The following is a 15,367-nucleotide window of genomic DNA, read 5'->3' as shown; positions in this document are numbered from 1 at the left end:
ATTTCTAATCATGTAGGTGGAAGTTAATAAATTGTCAAATCAATGTGATGGTAATAGGCACAGAATCAAGGGAAAAAGTAAGACAGTTCCTTAACAAGGACTGAACTGATAAAACCTCTGATAGGATAACAGACTTGAGGGGCTGGTAGCATTCCCTTTATGTTCTTTCCCTTTTATACCAATCCCAAATATTCAACACATCCTCTTATTCCAGTTCAGAGTGCCCAGAAATTATTGTCAATTGTCATATGATAATATGGCATTAATAATTGGTGGGACATACAACGATACCATGGAGATGTGGGACCAAGACCCAGTGCTTTGATCTATCATTTTAACAGAGCTAAGCTTTCTTATCACATCCCAGACTGGAAGTTTTCCAAAGATTGAGGTGTTAATTCATTTAGTAGATTTTTCCCCCCGATGATCCCATACTTTTATAGATATCTAATTTTAAAATTTGTAAAACATTTATTTAAAATGAGATGAGGTTGCACAAATACATTATTTTCAATTTTATTCAAATCAAATAAAGCTGTGACTGACGTGAAGAAACTGGCATAGAAACCACATGAATTTTATTGAGATAAAAATTTAAAGTTGAAATCCTAATACCTAATTATCTTATCCTGAAATAATTAAATGTAAAAGATACACATTTTAAACAGTCACACACATGTAGGCATTACACAATGCACATAATGAAGTCATAAAACATTTTATACTGCTTTATTATAAATAATTGGAAATAATATTTCATTTTTCAAACCCAGATAACAAAATAGTAAATATCATGCTTTCTTTTTTTTTTCTTCATTATTTCATTTTATTTTTGTAATAAGAGTTGGGAAGTAGTATGTCTTATCAAAAGGCTGGTAACAAAAATCTGTAGGAACACAAAAGAACAAACACTCACTTTCATTCACTTAAAGGAAAACAGTTGAGAAGGTTTTTAGAGGGAGAGCCTAACAGTGCTATGAAGGAGTCACCAAGAATAGAAAGACCGTAATATCACCAAATATCACTTGTAAGGCAAAATGGGGTTGTATACAAATCCATAAACACAAAGATGTGGTGGTAAATTTTAACAATATTTTCTTCAAAATGGAATAGCTTTATTCTCTCAAGTGGAGGAAATATGTGTCGTTGCTTTGAAAAAATTTATTTTTCTAAGAAAGGACACCTAATATATATTTCCACTTTCATATAGTAACTCACATTTTGATAATACTACTTCATTACGGTAACCTTGTACACTTAGAGGGAGAAAGTCCTTTTTGAGAAAACACTGTAGCACCTTCTATTTGCCACAAAACCTGTGCCCCCAAATTCACTTAAAATAGATTATCCCATAGGAATATTTTCATTAAGAGAGTTATAGTAGTTAACAGTCAGAACTTTTTAGGTGATGGATTAATTTTCTCTTTTTGTGTCTTTTCCTCATGTTTATTTAATACAGAGTTTTGAAAATTTTCTCCACTAAATGGTTTTTTAAAAATCAGAAATTTCCTTTGAAAACAGAACTTGAGAGAGAAAAATGTGAAGAAATAATGTATTTCATAAAATAGTTTAGTAGATTTCTCTGAAAACTTGGGTTTGTTTGCATCAATGAAAGACAATTTGCACTCCAGATTAAACAGCTATTAGGTTTACAATGGAACTAAACAAGCTATGTACAGTGATATTTATAATTCTTCCTTTATTTTTCATAGACTTCAAAGTGTATCTCTCATAGAAACTGGAACAGGGTGAATCTGGAAAGCATGTTTCAGTTAATTGGCAAAAATTAAATTAGCATGAAATAACAGAATGAAGAACTAAATCATTATTTTAAGAGTAAAGAAGTTACACTTAAGTGTACACACGCAAGATGATATTGTAAAATGAACTGTTCCAGCTTCCTTGGTTTTACTCCAACTTAATATACTCAAAAATACTGTTTTCATGTATAATATCAAAAGAAATAGTAAATGCACGTATATTATTTTAAGAGCGTGATGGTATATTTCACATTCTTTAAACTTCACTCACGCTATAAATATATTTGTATATCAGTCAGTCAGTTTTTAAAGTAAGTGAAAACTGTCACATAGGGGGTTAATTTCTTATTTCATATGTCCATACTTGATTATGCCCATTTCTTTCCTGAAAACTGCATAAAAAAATCAAAGAGTAAATGGAGGATGTTTCTACCTTACACTATTCTTCTCCATGTACTACAATTTATCATGGTTTAGTAAAAAGGAATTTACATTTGAAAATGGGTTAACTGAAATCAAGAAGTAAGTATGATTCAAGAGTTAGGCTTCTGGAATCCATTAACACTTAACCAACTTAGAGGGCAATGTTTATTCTTCTTAGACGTCTATCAAAATTGTGCAACAGTATAGACTGATTTTTCGTAGGTTTGCATAGAAATAACGCCATTGCACTGGTGTGAGACTTTTCCAAAGGATTATGGCAGCCCTGTTTGTATTCTTCACGTATATTCTTCTTTTTGTGTTGTTCCCTTCCTCCTCCTCCTTCCTTCTTCTCAGTTTTTACATGACATAAACCATTTTATCACCTGGCTACCACAGTTCTAAAATAAGATCCAGTAGTAGTTTGAAGCACAGTGAACTGAACAGTTTCTTCCCTTTTTAAAACGTGACAGTGAGCCGCATTCTCCATAGTCAAGCCATGTGAACACAATTAACCTCATCGAGAGACTCTGGTGAACTCAAAAGGCTCCAAATCCAGTCAAGAACCTTGGTGACTTCACATAACTGCCACTTGTGGATGGAAGGGAGACACTATCATTTGCTTCAGAAGTTTTCGAGCAGTTTCTTATTTGGTAGCTTCTTCAGATTTCTCTGTTGCTTTTATCACTGCTTTTGACATGATGCCTTCAAAAGTCCAAAGGTCGAATCATCATTGTTGTGGAACGTAAGGAGTAACTGGGCCCTTTGAAGTAGTGCCACTTTATACCGTTCAGTTTTCCATGGTTTTGTCCGGCAGTGTAGAACATTCCATTTAGATTGGAGGGGCCACAAGCATCAAACCACCAGCCTGAAAAATGAGTTAATAATGAGAGAGAAAAGAAGGAGAAGAAACAATTAAAAGTGATATTGAACATGTGGAAATTCATGGCACTAACCAAGGTGGAGTTTCTTTCTATGGAGTTTCTGGAGTTTCTTTCTATACTTTCTATGATCATTTGCAAATAAAAGGCATTCAATAGAAAGCTTCTTGGTAGTGGAAATGTCTTAAATCACATCCAATTAAGGCAATATAGACAGAGAGGAATGCGCTCATGGAAAGCAAGTTTCAGGGTCACTCTGGTGGGACTCATTTCCCATTGTGATGATGGAAAGCTCCTGGGATTCAGGATAAGATCTAATTCAGACATAGATTTATATGTAGGGCAAGTAAAATGCAGATACCCTTGGGCAGGCTGCCTTCAGTCTGCTATTAGGAATAGAACAATTATTAGTGAAGAAGTTCAGAAGCTTAGACAGCTGACATCTAAGTAGGGTAAAAGAACTATTTTCCATCTACTTCATAATTTTGCCAAGAACTGGTCCACAGCTGCTTCTGAAATTAACTGGATACTGCGCAATGCCTATGATGCTCAAATTCAATTTGAATTACTGTGCTCTCCCTATATTTTATAGCAATATGGGAAGTGTTCATCAATAGTAGCCATATCGGTTCCTACAGAGCATTATTTTTTTCCTGTGACTGTTCAAAGTCTTTCAAAACCTAGTAAGAAGGAAAACAACTTGATGAGTAATATGGAGATCTTATGCTTGCACAGCTCTCTGTAAGGATAACTTAGTACTTTATTTTTAAATGAATTAAGTTTCTTAGATTTTTAGATAAAACATACTACTTTTTCTCTGTCTCCTGAAGTAACACTACTGAAATCTTTAGGGAGCGATTCATGCCAGAGACATTCTGGCATATTTTTATTTGGATACAGTTGACCTCTCTTTGATTACAGAGTTATACCTAAGGGACTAATAGCTAAAAGAGAAAAAAGAGAAAGCTGTACAACTGATGTTTAACTGTAATATGAGCATCGTTTTGTAGAAACTAGAAAAAGTTAAATGGAGAAAAGTTAGTTCTCACTTTTCAGTTTTGGAAGATGAATACAGCAAGGTTATGTTTATAAAGTCATACTAGAGGCAAAGCAAGCTGAATGACTTATCAACTTATATTAGAGAACAATAAGGTATGTTTTGATGAATTTGGAAAGACTGTCTCCAATGCTGTTTTACCAACTGTATGCAAACAACATAGATGTTAATGCAGTCAAAACAGGAGGGATAAGAAGGTTCTTGTCTGGCAAGGCAGGATGAACCATAAAATTCCACATGTTTTTGAAGATTTTATTTAATTATTTATTTGAGAGAGAGAGAGAGAGAGAGCACACAAACCCACAAGTCAGGGGAGAGGCAGAGGGAGAGGGAGAAGCAGACTCCCTGCTGAGCCCGACGTGGGGCTCGATCTCAGGATCGACCTCAGCTGAAGGCAGAAGCTTAACCAACTGAACCAACCAGGTGTCTCTCCACATTTTTTTCATAAGATTAATTCCTTTAAATTGTAAGTATAACTGGTAAAAAATGTGTTATTTATATTACAAAAAGCATTCTGATATTAGGGAATTTATTCACCTTAAAGACTCTAAAGGATAAAATGAAAATCCAATTTGAGCGCTCCAGTATTTTAACTTTCTCTTCCTTTTCTCTGACCTTCTTGAGGTACGCTTCCATCATGTTAATGAGCCTTTCATAGTCTTTCAAATATCCAGCATGGTCTCTGAAGGAAATGCAGCTACTTTATTATTAGGAACTACTACAAATCATAGAATGATCCTCCAAGTTACACTTGGTGTTCAAGGTAAAAGTGTGTGTTTTTGTTTGGTTTAGAGAAAGTCCACAAGAGTTCTGGAAGACTGTGGGAAGGCAGAGGTCTGCTGCCAAAAACAGTCTGGCAATAAAAGGCACAGGCTGAAGATACATTCATTGGGAAATTTTCGATGAGATTAGCAAAGAGACAAGAAACAGTAGGGGCACGTGAGAGAATCCAATAAATTGATATTGGGTATTTTTTCTAATTGAGTAAAGTGGGATAATATTTGTGGCATGGGGAAAGGCATTTTGGAGAAACTGAAAGAAGACCATATGGCTGGGTCAGAGTTAGCAAGAGAAATAGAAGCCTCAAGCTGAGAAAGTCTGAAGATGAAATCACATAGTCTTTGGTTCATAACCCTAAGAACAATGTAATGAATGGTGTGGTCTATCTCCTGTACTGAGGGCTGCACCTAACAGAGTTTGCTTAACAAATGACTGGGAGTGACTATAGGCTTATTGACAGATTGACTGATATTGACTGTTTCTCTCTGTAAGGAGTCAATTGTCTGAAGTAGTTTAGTTTACTAAAAAGTTCTATTTGATAGACACCCCAATATATAACATCCATTATTATTGCATTTGTTCTTTCTTTATCTATTCAATATGTATTATTCATATATGTATTATTGTGACTATTGTTACACAATACTCAACCAGACAGGCCTGGGCCCTCCCTTCATGGAACTTACTTCAAATGTGAGAGATAGACATAAAGTAAGCAAATAAGGAAAATACTTACAAATCATGATTAAAAAAAGAAAGAAAGAAAGGAATCAAGGAGATTTGAAGGAGGGCAACAGGGGACCTACCCGACTTTTCACATGCACAGAAGAAGCTGATATTCAGTGAGTACAGAAGGATGAGATGGAGGCAATTGTGTGAAGATGAGGAAAGACTCTTTTAAGCAGAGTATAGCAAGTGCTCATACCATGAGGAAGAAATAGAGCTTGACGTCCTTAGAAACTTAAAGAACATCAATGTAGTTGGTACATCATGAACAAGGGGGAAATTCATAGGAAATGAAGGTAAAGAAGCAGGCAGCCTTGTTGAAGGAATGCAAAGTTGAACAATGTTTACAGAAAACTTCAGAGTTTATCTGGTCTATTTAACCATCATCAGATGCAAGCAAGACATTCTCTAGGAATAAGAACCAGTATTTCACCAGGGAACCAGATCTATCAGGTTGACTATTAACCAAGTATTGTTTAGAGCCCTCAATCTATAACTACGGTCTGCCAAAGCCATCCTGAGCATCTTGCACAGCAAAAGGAAGGGGAAAAAATAATGAAGAGTCAATTCAACAAATATTAACCAACAGATAAATACAGAGTTTGGAGTGGAATAAAACAGAATTCTTGGCTTTAAGGAGTGCACAGTTTTATGTAGGAGAGAGAGACAATAAACTGTTTCAAAATGAGAAACAGAGATGAACAAAATCTATGGAAACGGGCAGAAAGTCCTGTCAGTGGGTCCACAAGGTTTACTTACCCCCGAGTTATATCCTGAAGATTGATGTGAGTTCACTGAACAGAAAGAAGTGCTGAACACAGAATGTGCTCTGAGAGAGCAGGAGAAAGTGTCCATTAGCAGCCTGACTTGGCTGGCCTGCCACTGGGTAAGGGGTTTGAGAACATAGGGCTAGCAAAATAAACAGGAGGGAGAACACAGAGGTTTTTGTTTTATTTTTAGAAATTTTCTGTGGGCAATGGAGAGCCTGCAGTGCACCAGACAAGAAATTGGAAGACCTAGACTTTGATGCTGACTGCACCAAATAATAATCGAGACATCCTAAACAGTAATAATAATAATAATAATATCTAATATTTATTAAAAAGTTAATATGCATCAGGAACTGTGCTACAGTATTTATATGCATTCTCTCATTTCTTCCCCCAAACAATCTTAGTTGATGTGGGAGGTACTGTAATAAACACACTGATGCTCAAAGAGTAAAGAAATTTTCCAAGGTCACACAGGCATCTGGTTCCACATTCTTATGATGTGGTTTATGATGTCTGATCAGCCATTTTTGCAGCATGGTTGTATGGATCAAATAAAATGACACACTGACTATTCAAACCAGTAAAATCCAAAATAAGTGTTTGTGTAAGTTATCTAAGAAATGGGATGGAATGTTTAGGGTGGGAACAAGAAGGATTCAATCTTGTGGGGGCACCATATGATTAAATAATGAATACCAGGTCATCAGTGCAAAGGTATGTCCTTATTCGCTTGGCAGGGTTTATTAGAGAAATATGACAAAAAATTTGACAAATGACTACAGTTGTACATGTTTTCACTGTAAAGACAATGGCACTTAAATACCTAATATGACTGGAATAACTGTTTTCAATGATTTGTTTTGACATCAAAGACCTTAATGTAGAAATCAAAGACCTTAATGTGTTTGACTGTCTTAAGACCAGTGGGCCATGCACACTGAGGACGATCACAGAACACCTGATGATAATAAGGATGATGAATTAAGATGGCACAACACAAAATCAAAGGGTGATTATTTCTCATGACAATTTTGGTCGTAGTGTTTTTATAAAATATTCTGCTCTTCAAGGTAGCAAAAATAGTTATATGTGTGCAAGCAGGTCTCTGTTTCCTCTGACACATGCAGTAAAACAACAGAGGGATTTCCACTTTCTACTTTTCTTTGGAAAAAAAAAAAAAATAGACATGGCCAGCTCGGTGATGCAAGCAAAGGATGGAAGAAACCAGCAGCTTCCCTCCGCCATTGGGACAACTGATAAAATGTCTGAAGTGTTTGAAGACCAGCAACTGCTGAGATGCATGTTGCCAAGCATTTTTCTTTATAACCTGTAACCTCATATATATTTTAATAAGAAATCTGAGATGCATGTTTCTAACTCATTTGCACTTAACTCATTAAAATTTAGTTTTGTACTAACTATCCTTGGCTATCCAGGCCTTCAAAAGTCATTCCAGTCCTTTATCTTTGAAGCAGAAAACTCACATTTTATCACCAATAAATAAAACTTTGTCCAGAGAGTAGGAATTTGATTCTAAACTCTGTACTCAGGAAGTTCAAATTTATTTGAAAATCAGGAAACCTAACTCTCAAATTCTTCTGATCCTAAACAAAATGTCCTTCAACACTTCCTTTCTAAGGTAAAAAGTACAGCAAAATGAAAAGATGTATCTGTTTTTATGGATTTCTTTCATTTTCTAAGGCATGCATTCTAATCAACAATGTGCAAAACAACTTGCGCAGAAAATAAGATTTGGCTCTTTTCTTGCAAAGAATGAGGCTGAACACAACTGATTGGTGCTACTGCTATCTGTGGGATCATTACAAAAAATTACCTCCCCAGTTCCTGTGTACAGAGTTGGCCAAATCCACAACTAGCCTCAAGGACCAGCTGCAAGGATCTTGCGTGGATGCAGGAGGCAAGAGACCTCTCCGAGAGGTCTGCACTCCCTCTGTCATCTCATACTATATCCCCTTCAGGCCAAGGACTTGACTTTTTTTTTCCTTTCTCTTCTCTTTGTTCCAAAGATGAAAAAGTTGTTGATCCTGGCCAGGAATCTTGAATTCACTGAAAACCTTTAGGTATTTATTCTTTTACTGTCTCTTCCCTCCCTTGCACTGCATTTCACTTTGAACGTTTAAGCGAAGAAATCCTTATGAACGGCTGCTGCAAACAGTAAAACAGAGCTCACTGTTGTCTTTGAACGCCATTCATCATGACAGAGGCAGGAGAAGGAGTGGATAAAGCAAGGGCTTCTCTGGAGGTTGTGTTCAAATCTTACCTGATACTAATTTTGTGATCTTTGGCAAATTATCTAAGTTTTCTGTATTTTGGTTCTTGCCAAAAACATTATTGTGGTGCTGAGTTCAAAGGGTCTTTAGAAGTATCATGCAAGTTATTAAATATAAACCAGTTAGGATAAAGCAAAAATGCCTGTTCATACGACTGCAATAAATATTTGCTATAATATTATTAGAGGAAAATGCCCCACAATTAAGTGTTTGATTATTTCTCAGCCATTGTCAATTATTAACCTTTGGGGGCAGCTTTGTGTTATATGCCTGTAAGTTCTGGTTCACTTTTTTTTTTTTCCAAATTTACCTTTTGAAAGACATTTTCTGATATTCTTTCCTCTTTTTCCAATAAGTGAAAATGTACAAAAAAAAAAAGAAAATGTACTTCAGAAAACATATTATAGTAATATATTAAAATATAATTATATTAAAACATAATCAATCCTAAACTTTGTACTTAGTGTGTTCATATTTATTTGGAAGTCAGGAACCTAAAGCTCAAATTTTTCCAATTCTGGGGTTTAGTTATTCTTAAATCTTAGTCCCAATCCTCATATTCACCATATTGTTTCATGTGTGTGTACATATTTGTATATATAAGTATACATATATATTTTGTATATATAGGGATATATATTATATATACACTGATGTATTTTCTTTTTTTTTTTAATTTTAAAAAGATTTTATTTATTTATTTGACAGAGAGCTCAAGTAGGCAGAATGGCAGGCAGAGGGAGAGGGAGAGGGAGAAGCAGGCTCCCTGCAGAGCAGGGAGCCCGATGCGGGACTCGATCCCAGGACTCTGGGATCATGACCTGAGCTGAAGACAGCTGCTTAACCAAGTGAGCCACCCAGGAGCCCCAATACAATTACGTAATTTCAATCTAAGTTCACAAACAGTCACATTCATACTCAAATTGATTTATTTTTATGTATTCTCACTAGTATCTTTTGTGATTCTGCAATGCCCTTTCAAGGTCTGTGATAAAATATTCATTCATGCAACCAGTATTTATTGAACACGTGCTATGTGCCAGGCACCATAGGATATAGTAGTAGAGAGCACAAAGTCCCTGCAACATACATTTTTGAGGAATAGGCTTATGGATTATGTACTAAAATAAACTGTTTTGAAATAAAGTAATGCAATGTGTATTTCTGTGGTCAATCTTAAATTATCCATATGGATCTTTTCTCTCAACATTTCTTGCCTTAAAACCTGGGGAATATGAGTTACCTGACAATGCTTAGTATGCCCTTCCTGGATTATTAAAAACTCTAAGATGATCATATTTTCCCAAAGATCCTGTCACTCAGCGTCATTCACTAGTGGAGAAGCTGCTAATTAATTTCTTTCTTTCTTTCTCTTTCTTTCTTTCTTTCTTTCTTTCTTTCTTTCTTTCTTTCTTTCTTTTTCTTTCTTTCGTCTTCTTCAAGATTCTATAGCAGGCCATATCAACCCACTTCTGCAAGCATTTATCAATTCTCTGCTGTTAGCATCTGGTGAGTTGTAGGGTGTACTAAGAAATTTATGTGTATGGCTTTATCCTGTCTTTTAGGGCTGAACTGAGAAATATCCTTTGTTAGCTTTAGCAAAGTCTTGTCTGTCGGCTGACATAGTTTATGCGTGGGAAAAGGGATCGGAGTTTCTACCACAACAGATTCTTTTTGCAGAAGGTTAGGTCACATTTTTACATAGCTTTTATATTACACAGTAAATGTGGAAATTGTGTTGAAAGAAAAGTAAGGTAAGGAAAGGAATGTAAAATAATACCGTGTTTTGTTTTGTCAGCAACCTTTAGTAATTGTAGTTTCTAATAGACTTTTAGAAATAGTTATTTGAAGAATGTTAATTTAGTACCAAAGACCATGTTTTCTTTGAATGTAGCATTTGCTTTGAATGTGAAGATCTAAAAGTTATTCATTGTCAGTATTTTGGAGTCAGAGGTTTTATGCATATTTGTTTTTATAGACAATAAATCCATATTAATAAAAGCATGCACTGAATGAGATTGCATTTTCATTTTCTTAATGTTAAATAGCAGATAAAACTTTTATGTTTAAAAGAAACTGATTCCTTTCCTTGGGCTCAGGAGGGCACAGTGGGAACTGTGTTAGAGGATTAAAAATATTTCCTATAATCATTTCTTAAGTTTGTCCCTCTCACTACTGAAGTATACAGATTTTTCATAATATTCTTCATATAAAGGAAACCTAAGGAGAAAACTTACAAATTTTCCTAAGGTCAATGACATCACAGAGCAAAGACTTTTCTGGCTTATAAATCTGTGCTGACAAATCACCTCTATTTAACGATTAATTAAAGGGTGGTTGCATAAAAGATGTATGTGGCAATTTGACCTTGAAATATACACTTTGGTCTCAGAAGAAATATGTAACAAAACATTAAAATTATTCAATATTTAAATTGGATGGAAAACTTCCTGGCTTTCTGGTAAGGTAGGAATAAGTACATATACTTCTGGGACAGGAAGTATAAAACATGTATCTATTTCTATTGATGCAAATGGCTTTCTCAGCCCCCACACCTCCTCTCCACTCTACAATGTACTATGAATTACAACCCATGCACTGAAAAATAATATTACTACTTTAGCCACAGTAAGTACATGGAAAACAGAGTCACAGAACCAGAAGAAAATGTGAGAGACATTCTTATCTAGACCCACAACTGCAGGAACAAGCTTAAGTAAGCTCTTTTAGATAAAATAGCTTTATATTCTCTTCTTGAAGATGTCCACAACCAGAAATGCACAACCCTCCCTAGAAGCAATTGATTCCTGGAGACTCCTTCTGAAGTCACTTCCCCATCCTCCAATAACTCCATCACATGTTGTATTTTGTCTCTGAAACTGGTTATGATATGAAATTGTGTTATTTGTTGTTTATTCTTTTGTGGAGGGTCTCCTTCAATAGATGCATGTTCTATTCTGTCTTGCTTATTTCTCTAACAGTTGATCCTTAACAGTTACTTATTAAAAATATGTTATACTGATAGAAAGAAGTTAAGAAGTTAGGGTATTAGGAAATAAGAAAGAAAGATCAAAATATTATTTTGACCTTATGCCCAGTTGAAATACCTTCTGCTTTCAATTAAGCTCATCTCCTGTTCAGTCTTTGACAGATAAGGGTGGCAACAATACCACATTCTCCAACCAAATTCCCTCCATGTACTTGCGTAAAACTATTTAGGACAGTTAGTGGGCAATCAATCTTACTTTACCCTTAATTTCTCCCAGAAGAAACAAAGGAAAATATATATAAACAAACAAGATAAAACAAAGCTTTAATTGATGATGACAGAAAACTATGAATTATTAGTTTCAAAGAGTATAAAATCTTATTGCTTAAAAGAAACTATTTTAAATAGCAGCGAGTTCAAATACAAATTAAAAAAAAAAAAGAAAGGAAAAATCATTAGATGAAGAAAACGGTTCTAAGGGAAAATATGACAGAATAAGTATTGGTGGTGGGGAGTAGCTAAGTAGGATATACGTTCCAGGCAATACTCAAGTTACCTGGACTGTCACTGACATTCATCCTTACGTTCTCCAGTTCTTAGCTATCTAAATTCCACATTTTAGCTTTGCAGAGAGAACAGATTTGCAAGGCCTGGATTCTTTCAAAAGGATATTTGATAGGGTAATGGCGTTTATTACAAAAACACATTGACTTAGACTATTCCAGTCCAAGCAATAAGTGGAAATTTTCTCTCCCCAACATATGTGTTTATTGGTGAGTAAGAAGCAGGTCCAAGAATGACTATGGATGAAAGAACATGACAAAGTTCAATCATCTGAAGCAGAAATAAAATCATAAATCTGAGCAATGAAGGTTTCTCATCAATAACCAAGAGTTGCATTCTCCTTTTTGCTTTTTTGCTCTATATTTTCATTATTATGACAGAAATATGAACATATTGGAATGCTCTTCTAAGGCAACATTTGAAAGATTTTACTTCATGCATTGCATTTATTGGGTAAGAAAAAACTATCTGTAGAAATAGATGTGGATAAATTGAAGCATATTTCAATATTAAAACGAGCAGGAAACTAGACACTCAAAGTCCTTTTGTCTCTGTATAAACTTGCTGACAATTCCATTTATGGGATCAGGGAGGCAATGAGAAGAAAACTTTTCTTTCAGGAAAAAATGTTTAAAACCTAACCTTTGGGTATGATTTTTGGAAAACATTCTAAATTTGTAACAACTGTGTTGGGGGGAGGGGATCATAAAATTTCATATAGAGGACTTTTACCTATTTGATGAGGTTAAATGTGATGTCAAAATACCATTTTAAAGTATAGGGATAAGTATATGATAGAGGATGAATCACAACAGATTGGCTTTGATAATACCAGAGCTGGTCTCATGTTGAAAAGATACTGATATAAGCATGGTGGTCAATGGGATGTGATTTGGTGGTGGTAGTAATAGAGGACATGTGGATGGGATGCAGGTGGAAAGATTTCTTCAAAATCACCTCTCCATATTCTTCCATGCTCTGTTAACTGATAAGAAAATATCAACCTAATGATACATTTCATTGGCTACAAAATTTGAAAGTGATTTCAAGGGTTACAAGTTGCTTATTCATTCATTAATGCACTGTATTTTTTTAATGCACTGTATTTTTAATTGAGTTCCTATGTGTTGCATCTATTGTGCTAGATGTTAAATACAAAATGGTGAGCATTAATTTGCTTTTATTTTCCTTATGTACAAAGTGGAGATTAGAGTTTCTCTCCCTGCTTATCTCACAGAGCTGGTTTCCAGCTCAAGCGAGATAGTACAATCTATGCAATAATATATAAAACACATAATAATAATAATGGTAGTAATATCACATTTTAGGAAGAAAATACTCAATTTTGAGAGGTTTTTTTCCTTACTGCCATTAAAATATGCTCTGTTGTAGATTAATACAGAAGGAGAATCAGAACAGCTGATGGTGGGAGTGACTGCTATTCCATTAAGAGAGGGAAAGAGTTCTGAAACTGTGAGAGCTGAAACACTGGAAAGAAAGTTTCCTTTACAATTTTGTTTGGTGCCAACTCCTTCCTTGCCAGAGCTTACAACATACTTGAGCTACACTGCTTGCCATTGGGTTTTAGCTTAGTGTTTCTCAAACCCCAATTAGTCATGTATCAACTTCACAGATTTTTTCTATTATCCACTTATAACTTTGATTAATATTTAATTAATATTTTTCTTCAAATCAATAATGTGTTATACACCAAATATTGTGAATAGTTTAAAAACACAAAGATTAAATAACTCCTTTAAGGAAGAAACCAGTACTGCTTACTATAATAAAAGGTAGATATACAACCCAATAAGATTAAAACAAAATCACTTTATTTAATTCTAGATAGGTTCCATTGTCTAACTAAGGCCCTGAGCCTGAGGCCAAATGGTTTGCTCCTTCTTTGCTATGAAGGTTATTGAGTGGTTATTGAGTAAGTGCTAAAGAATATTATAGATATACTAGCACCAAACTGAGAATTTCCCTTTGACACAATCAGAAGGCTGGAAAGATAATAAAAAGTTCAAAAAGGATTAACTTTCTTACTCAGTGATAGAATATTATTTAATGATATTTCTTATAGTACCTCAAATGTCTTGCGGAAGTCAATACCATGTAACGCAAAGCCCTAGTGTAGCTGGTCTGAATTTTATGACTTTAGATCTAACTATATACCTCTTAATTCTTCTTATTTCATTTCAACAGAGTGGCCAATGAATTCTACTACACAGTTGCAAAACACTTTGTAAGGAGGATTACCCATCCCCCCAACCCCACATGCTGAATTCCCAAATTGTTGTTCATTCCACTATGGGTATCATTATGATTCTTTAGAAGGCAGAATAACTGGCACTTTAAGAAGCTAAAGAATGTATTCAGAACCAAGCCTGGCATGGCCCTTCTGTAGACACTGGGGGAGAAGGCAAACTTATAAATATGCTAGCAATGTCTTGCACAAGAGCACATGGTAGATTAGTGGGCAGAACAAAAGGATCTCTAGGGTCTTGCTCTTAAGTTTCCTGACCAGAAGATCACAGTCCTTTCTCAAAGATAAGAAACTTCAAGCCTCAAACCAATGAAACATAACTTAGAGAACGGCCCCATAGGACTTACCTCCTGTTAGCATGAGGGCACATTTGCACATACAGTTGTCATTATCTGCATCTTTAGTGCTGAAATCAGCACCATGTAAGATGAGGCTGCTCTGTTTTCCTGCGGTCCCAGTGTGACCCTTTAAATACAACCTGAAGTTTAAAAAAATAAAATAAAAAGGAAAAGATAAGCCATTCAACAGAATAACAGAACCCAGAAGACCAGTTTGTTGAATTTTTGCTTTTTTCATAATTTTCTCCCTTCTTTGTACTCAACCCTTCTAACAAACTACTATAAGACCTGAGAAAGAAAGAGAAAGAGAGAAAGAGAGAGAGAGGAAGGAAGGAAGGATGGAGGAAAGAAAGAAGGAAAGAAAGAGAGAGAAGGCAAGAAAGGACTCTAAATCCTAGTAAAATTCTCTATGGCTTGTGTGCTTGGTGTTTGTTTCATAATGCATATACAAACTCATATGGTTCTCTGATAGTGCACGATCCACAAAAGGAAAATGAGTTTATTTTATTACCACAGGTATTA

General features: G+C 35.1%; 1 protein-coding gene across 3 annotated transcripts in view; it reads right to left on the bottom strand.

Annotated features, from left to right (window-relative positions):
- Nucleotides 1-547: 547 nt before the first annotated feature.
- Nucleotides 548-15,367, bottom strand: part of ANGPT1 (angiopoietin 1) — a 245,133-nt gene continuing 230,313 nt past the window's right edge. For all 3 annotated transcript variants that reach the window (XM_032858474.1, XM_032858472.1, XM_032858473.1), the window contains 2 exons: nucleotides 14,855-14,985; nucleotides 548-3,048 (listed from right to left, as the gene is read on the bottom strand). In XM_032858474.1, the coding sequence (XP_032714365.1) occupies nucleotides 2,888-3,048; nucleotides 14,855-14,985 (292 nt within the window). In that variant the 3' untranslated portion in view covers nucleotides 548-2,887. The remainder of the gene's footprint in view (nucleotides 3,049-14,854; nucleotides 14,986-15,367) is intronic.

This window comes from Lontra canadensis, unplaced genomic scaffold (assembly GCF_010015895.1).
Source record: "Lontra canadensis isolate GAN:19392208 unplaced genomic scaffold, GSC_riverotter_1.0 scaffold15, whole genome shotgun sequence".
In the NCBI taxonomy this organism is placed as follows: Eukaryota; Metazoa; Chordata; class Mammalia; order Carnivora; family Mustelidae; genus Lontra; species Lontra canadensis.
This window is presented reverse-complemented; position numbering and strand designations above follow the sequence as displayed.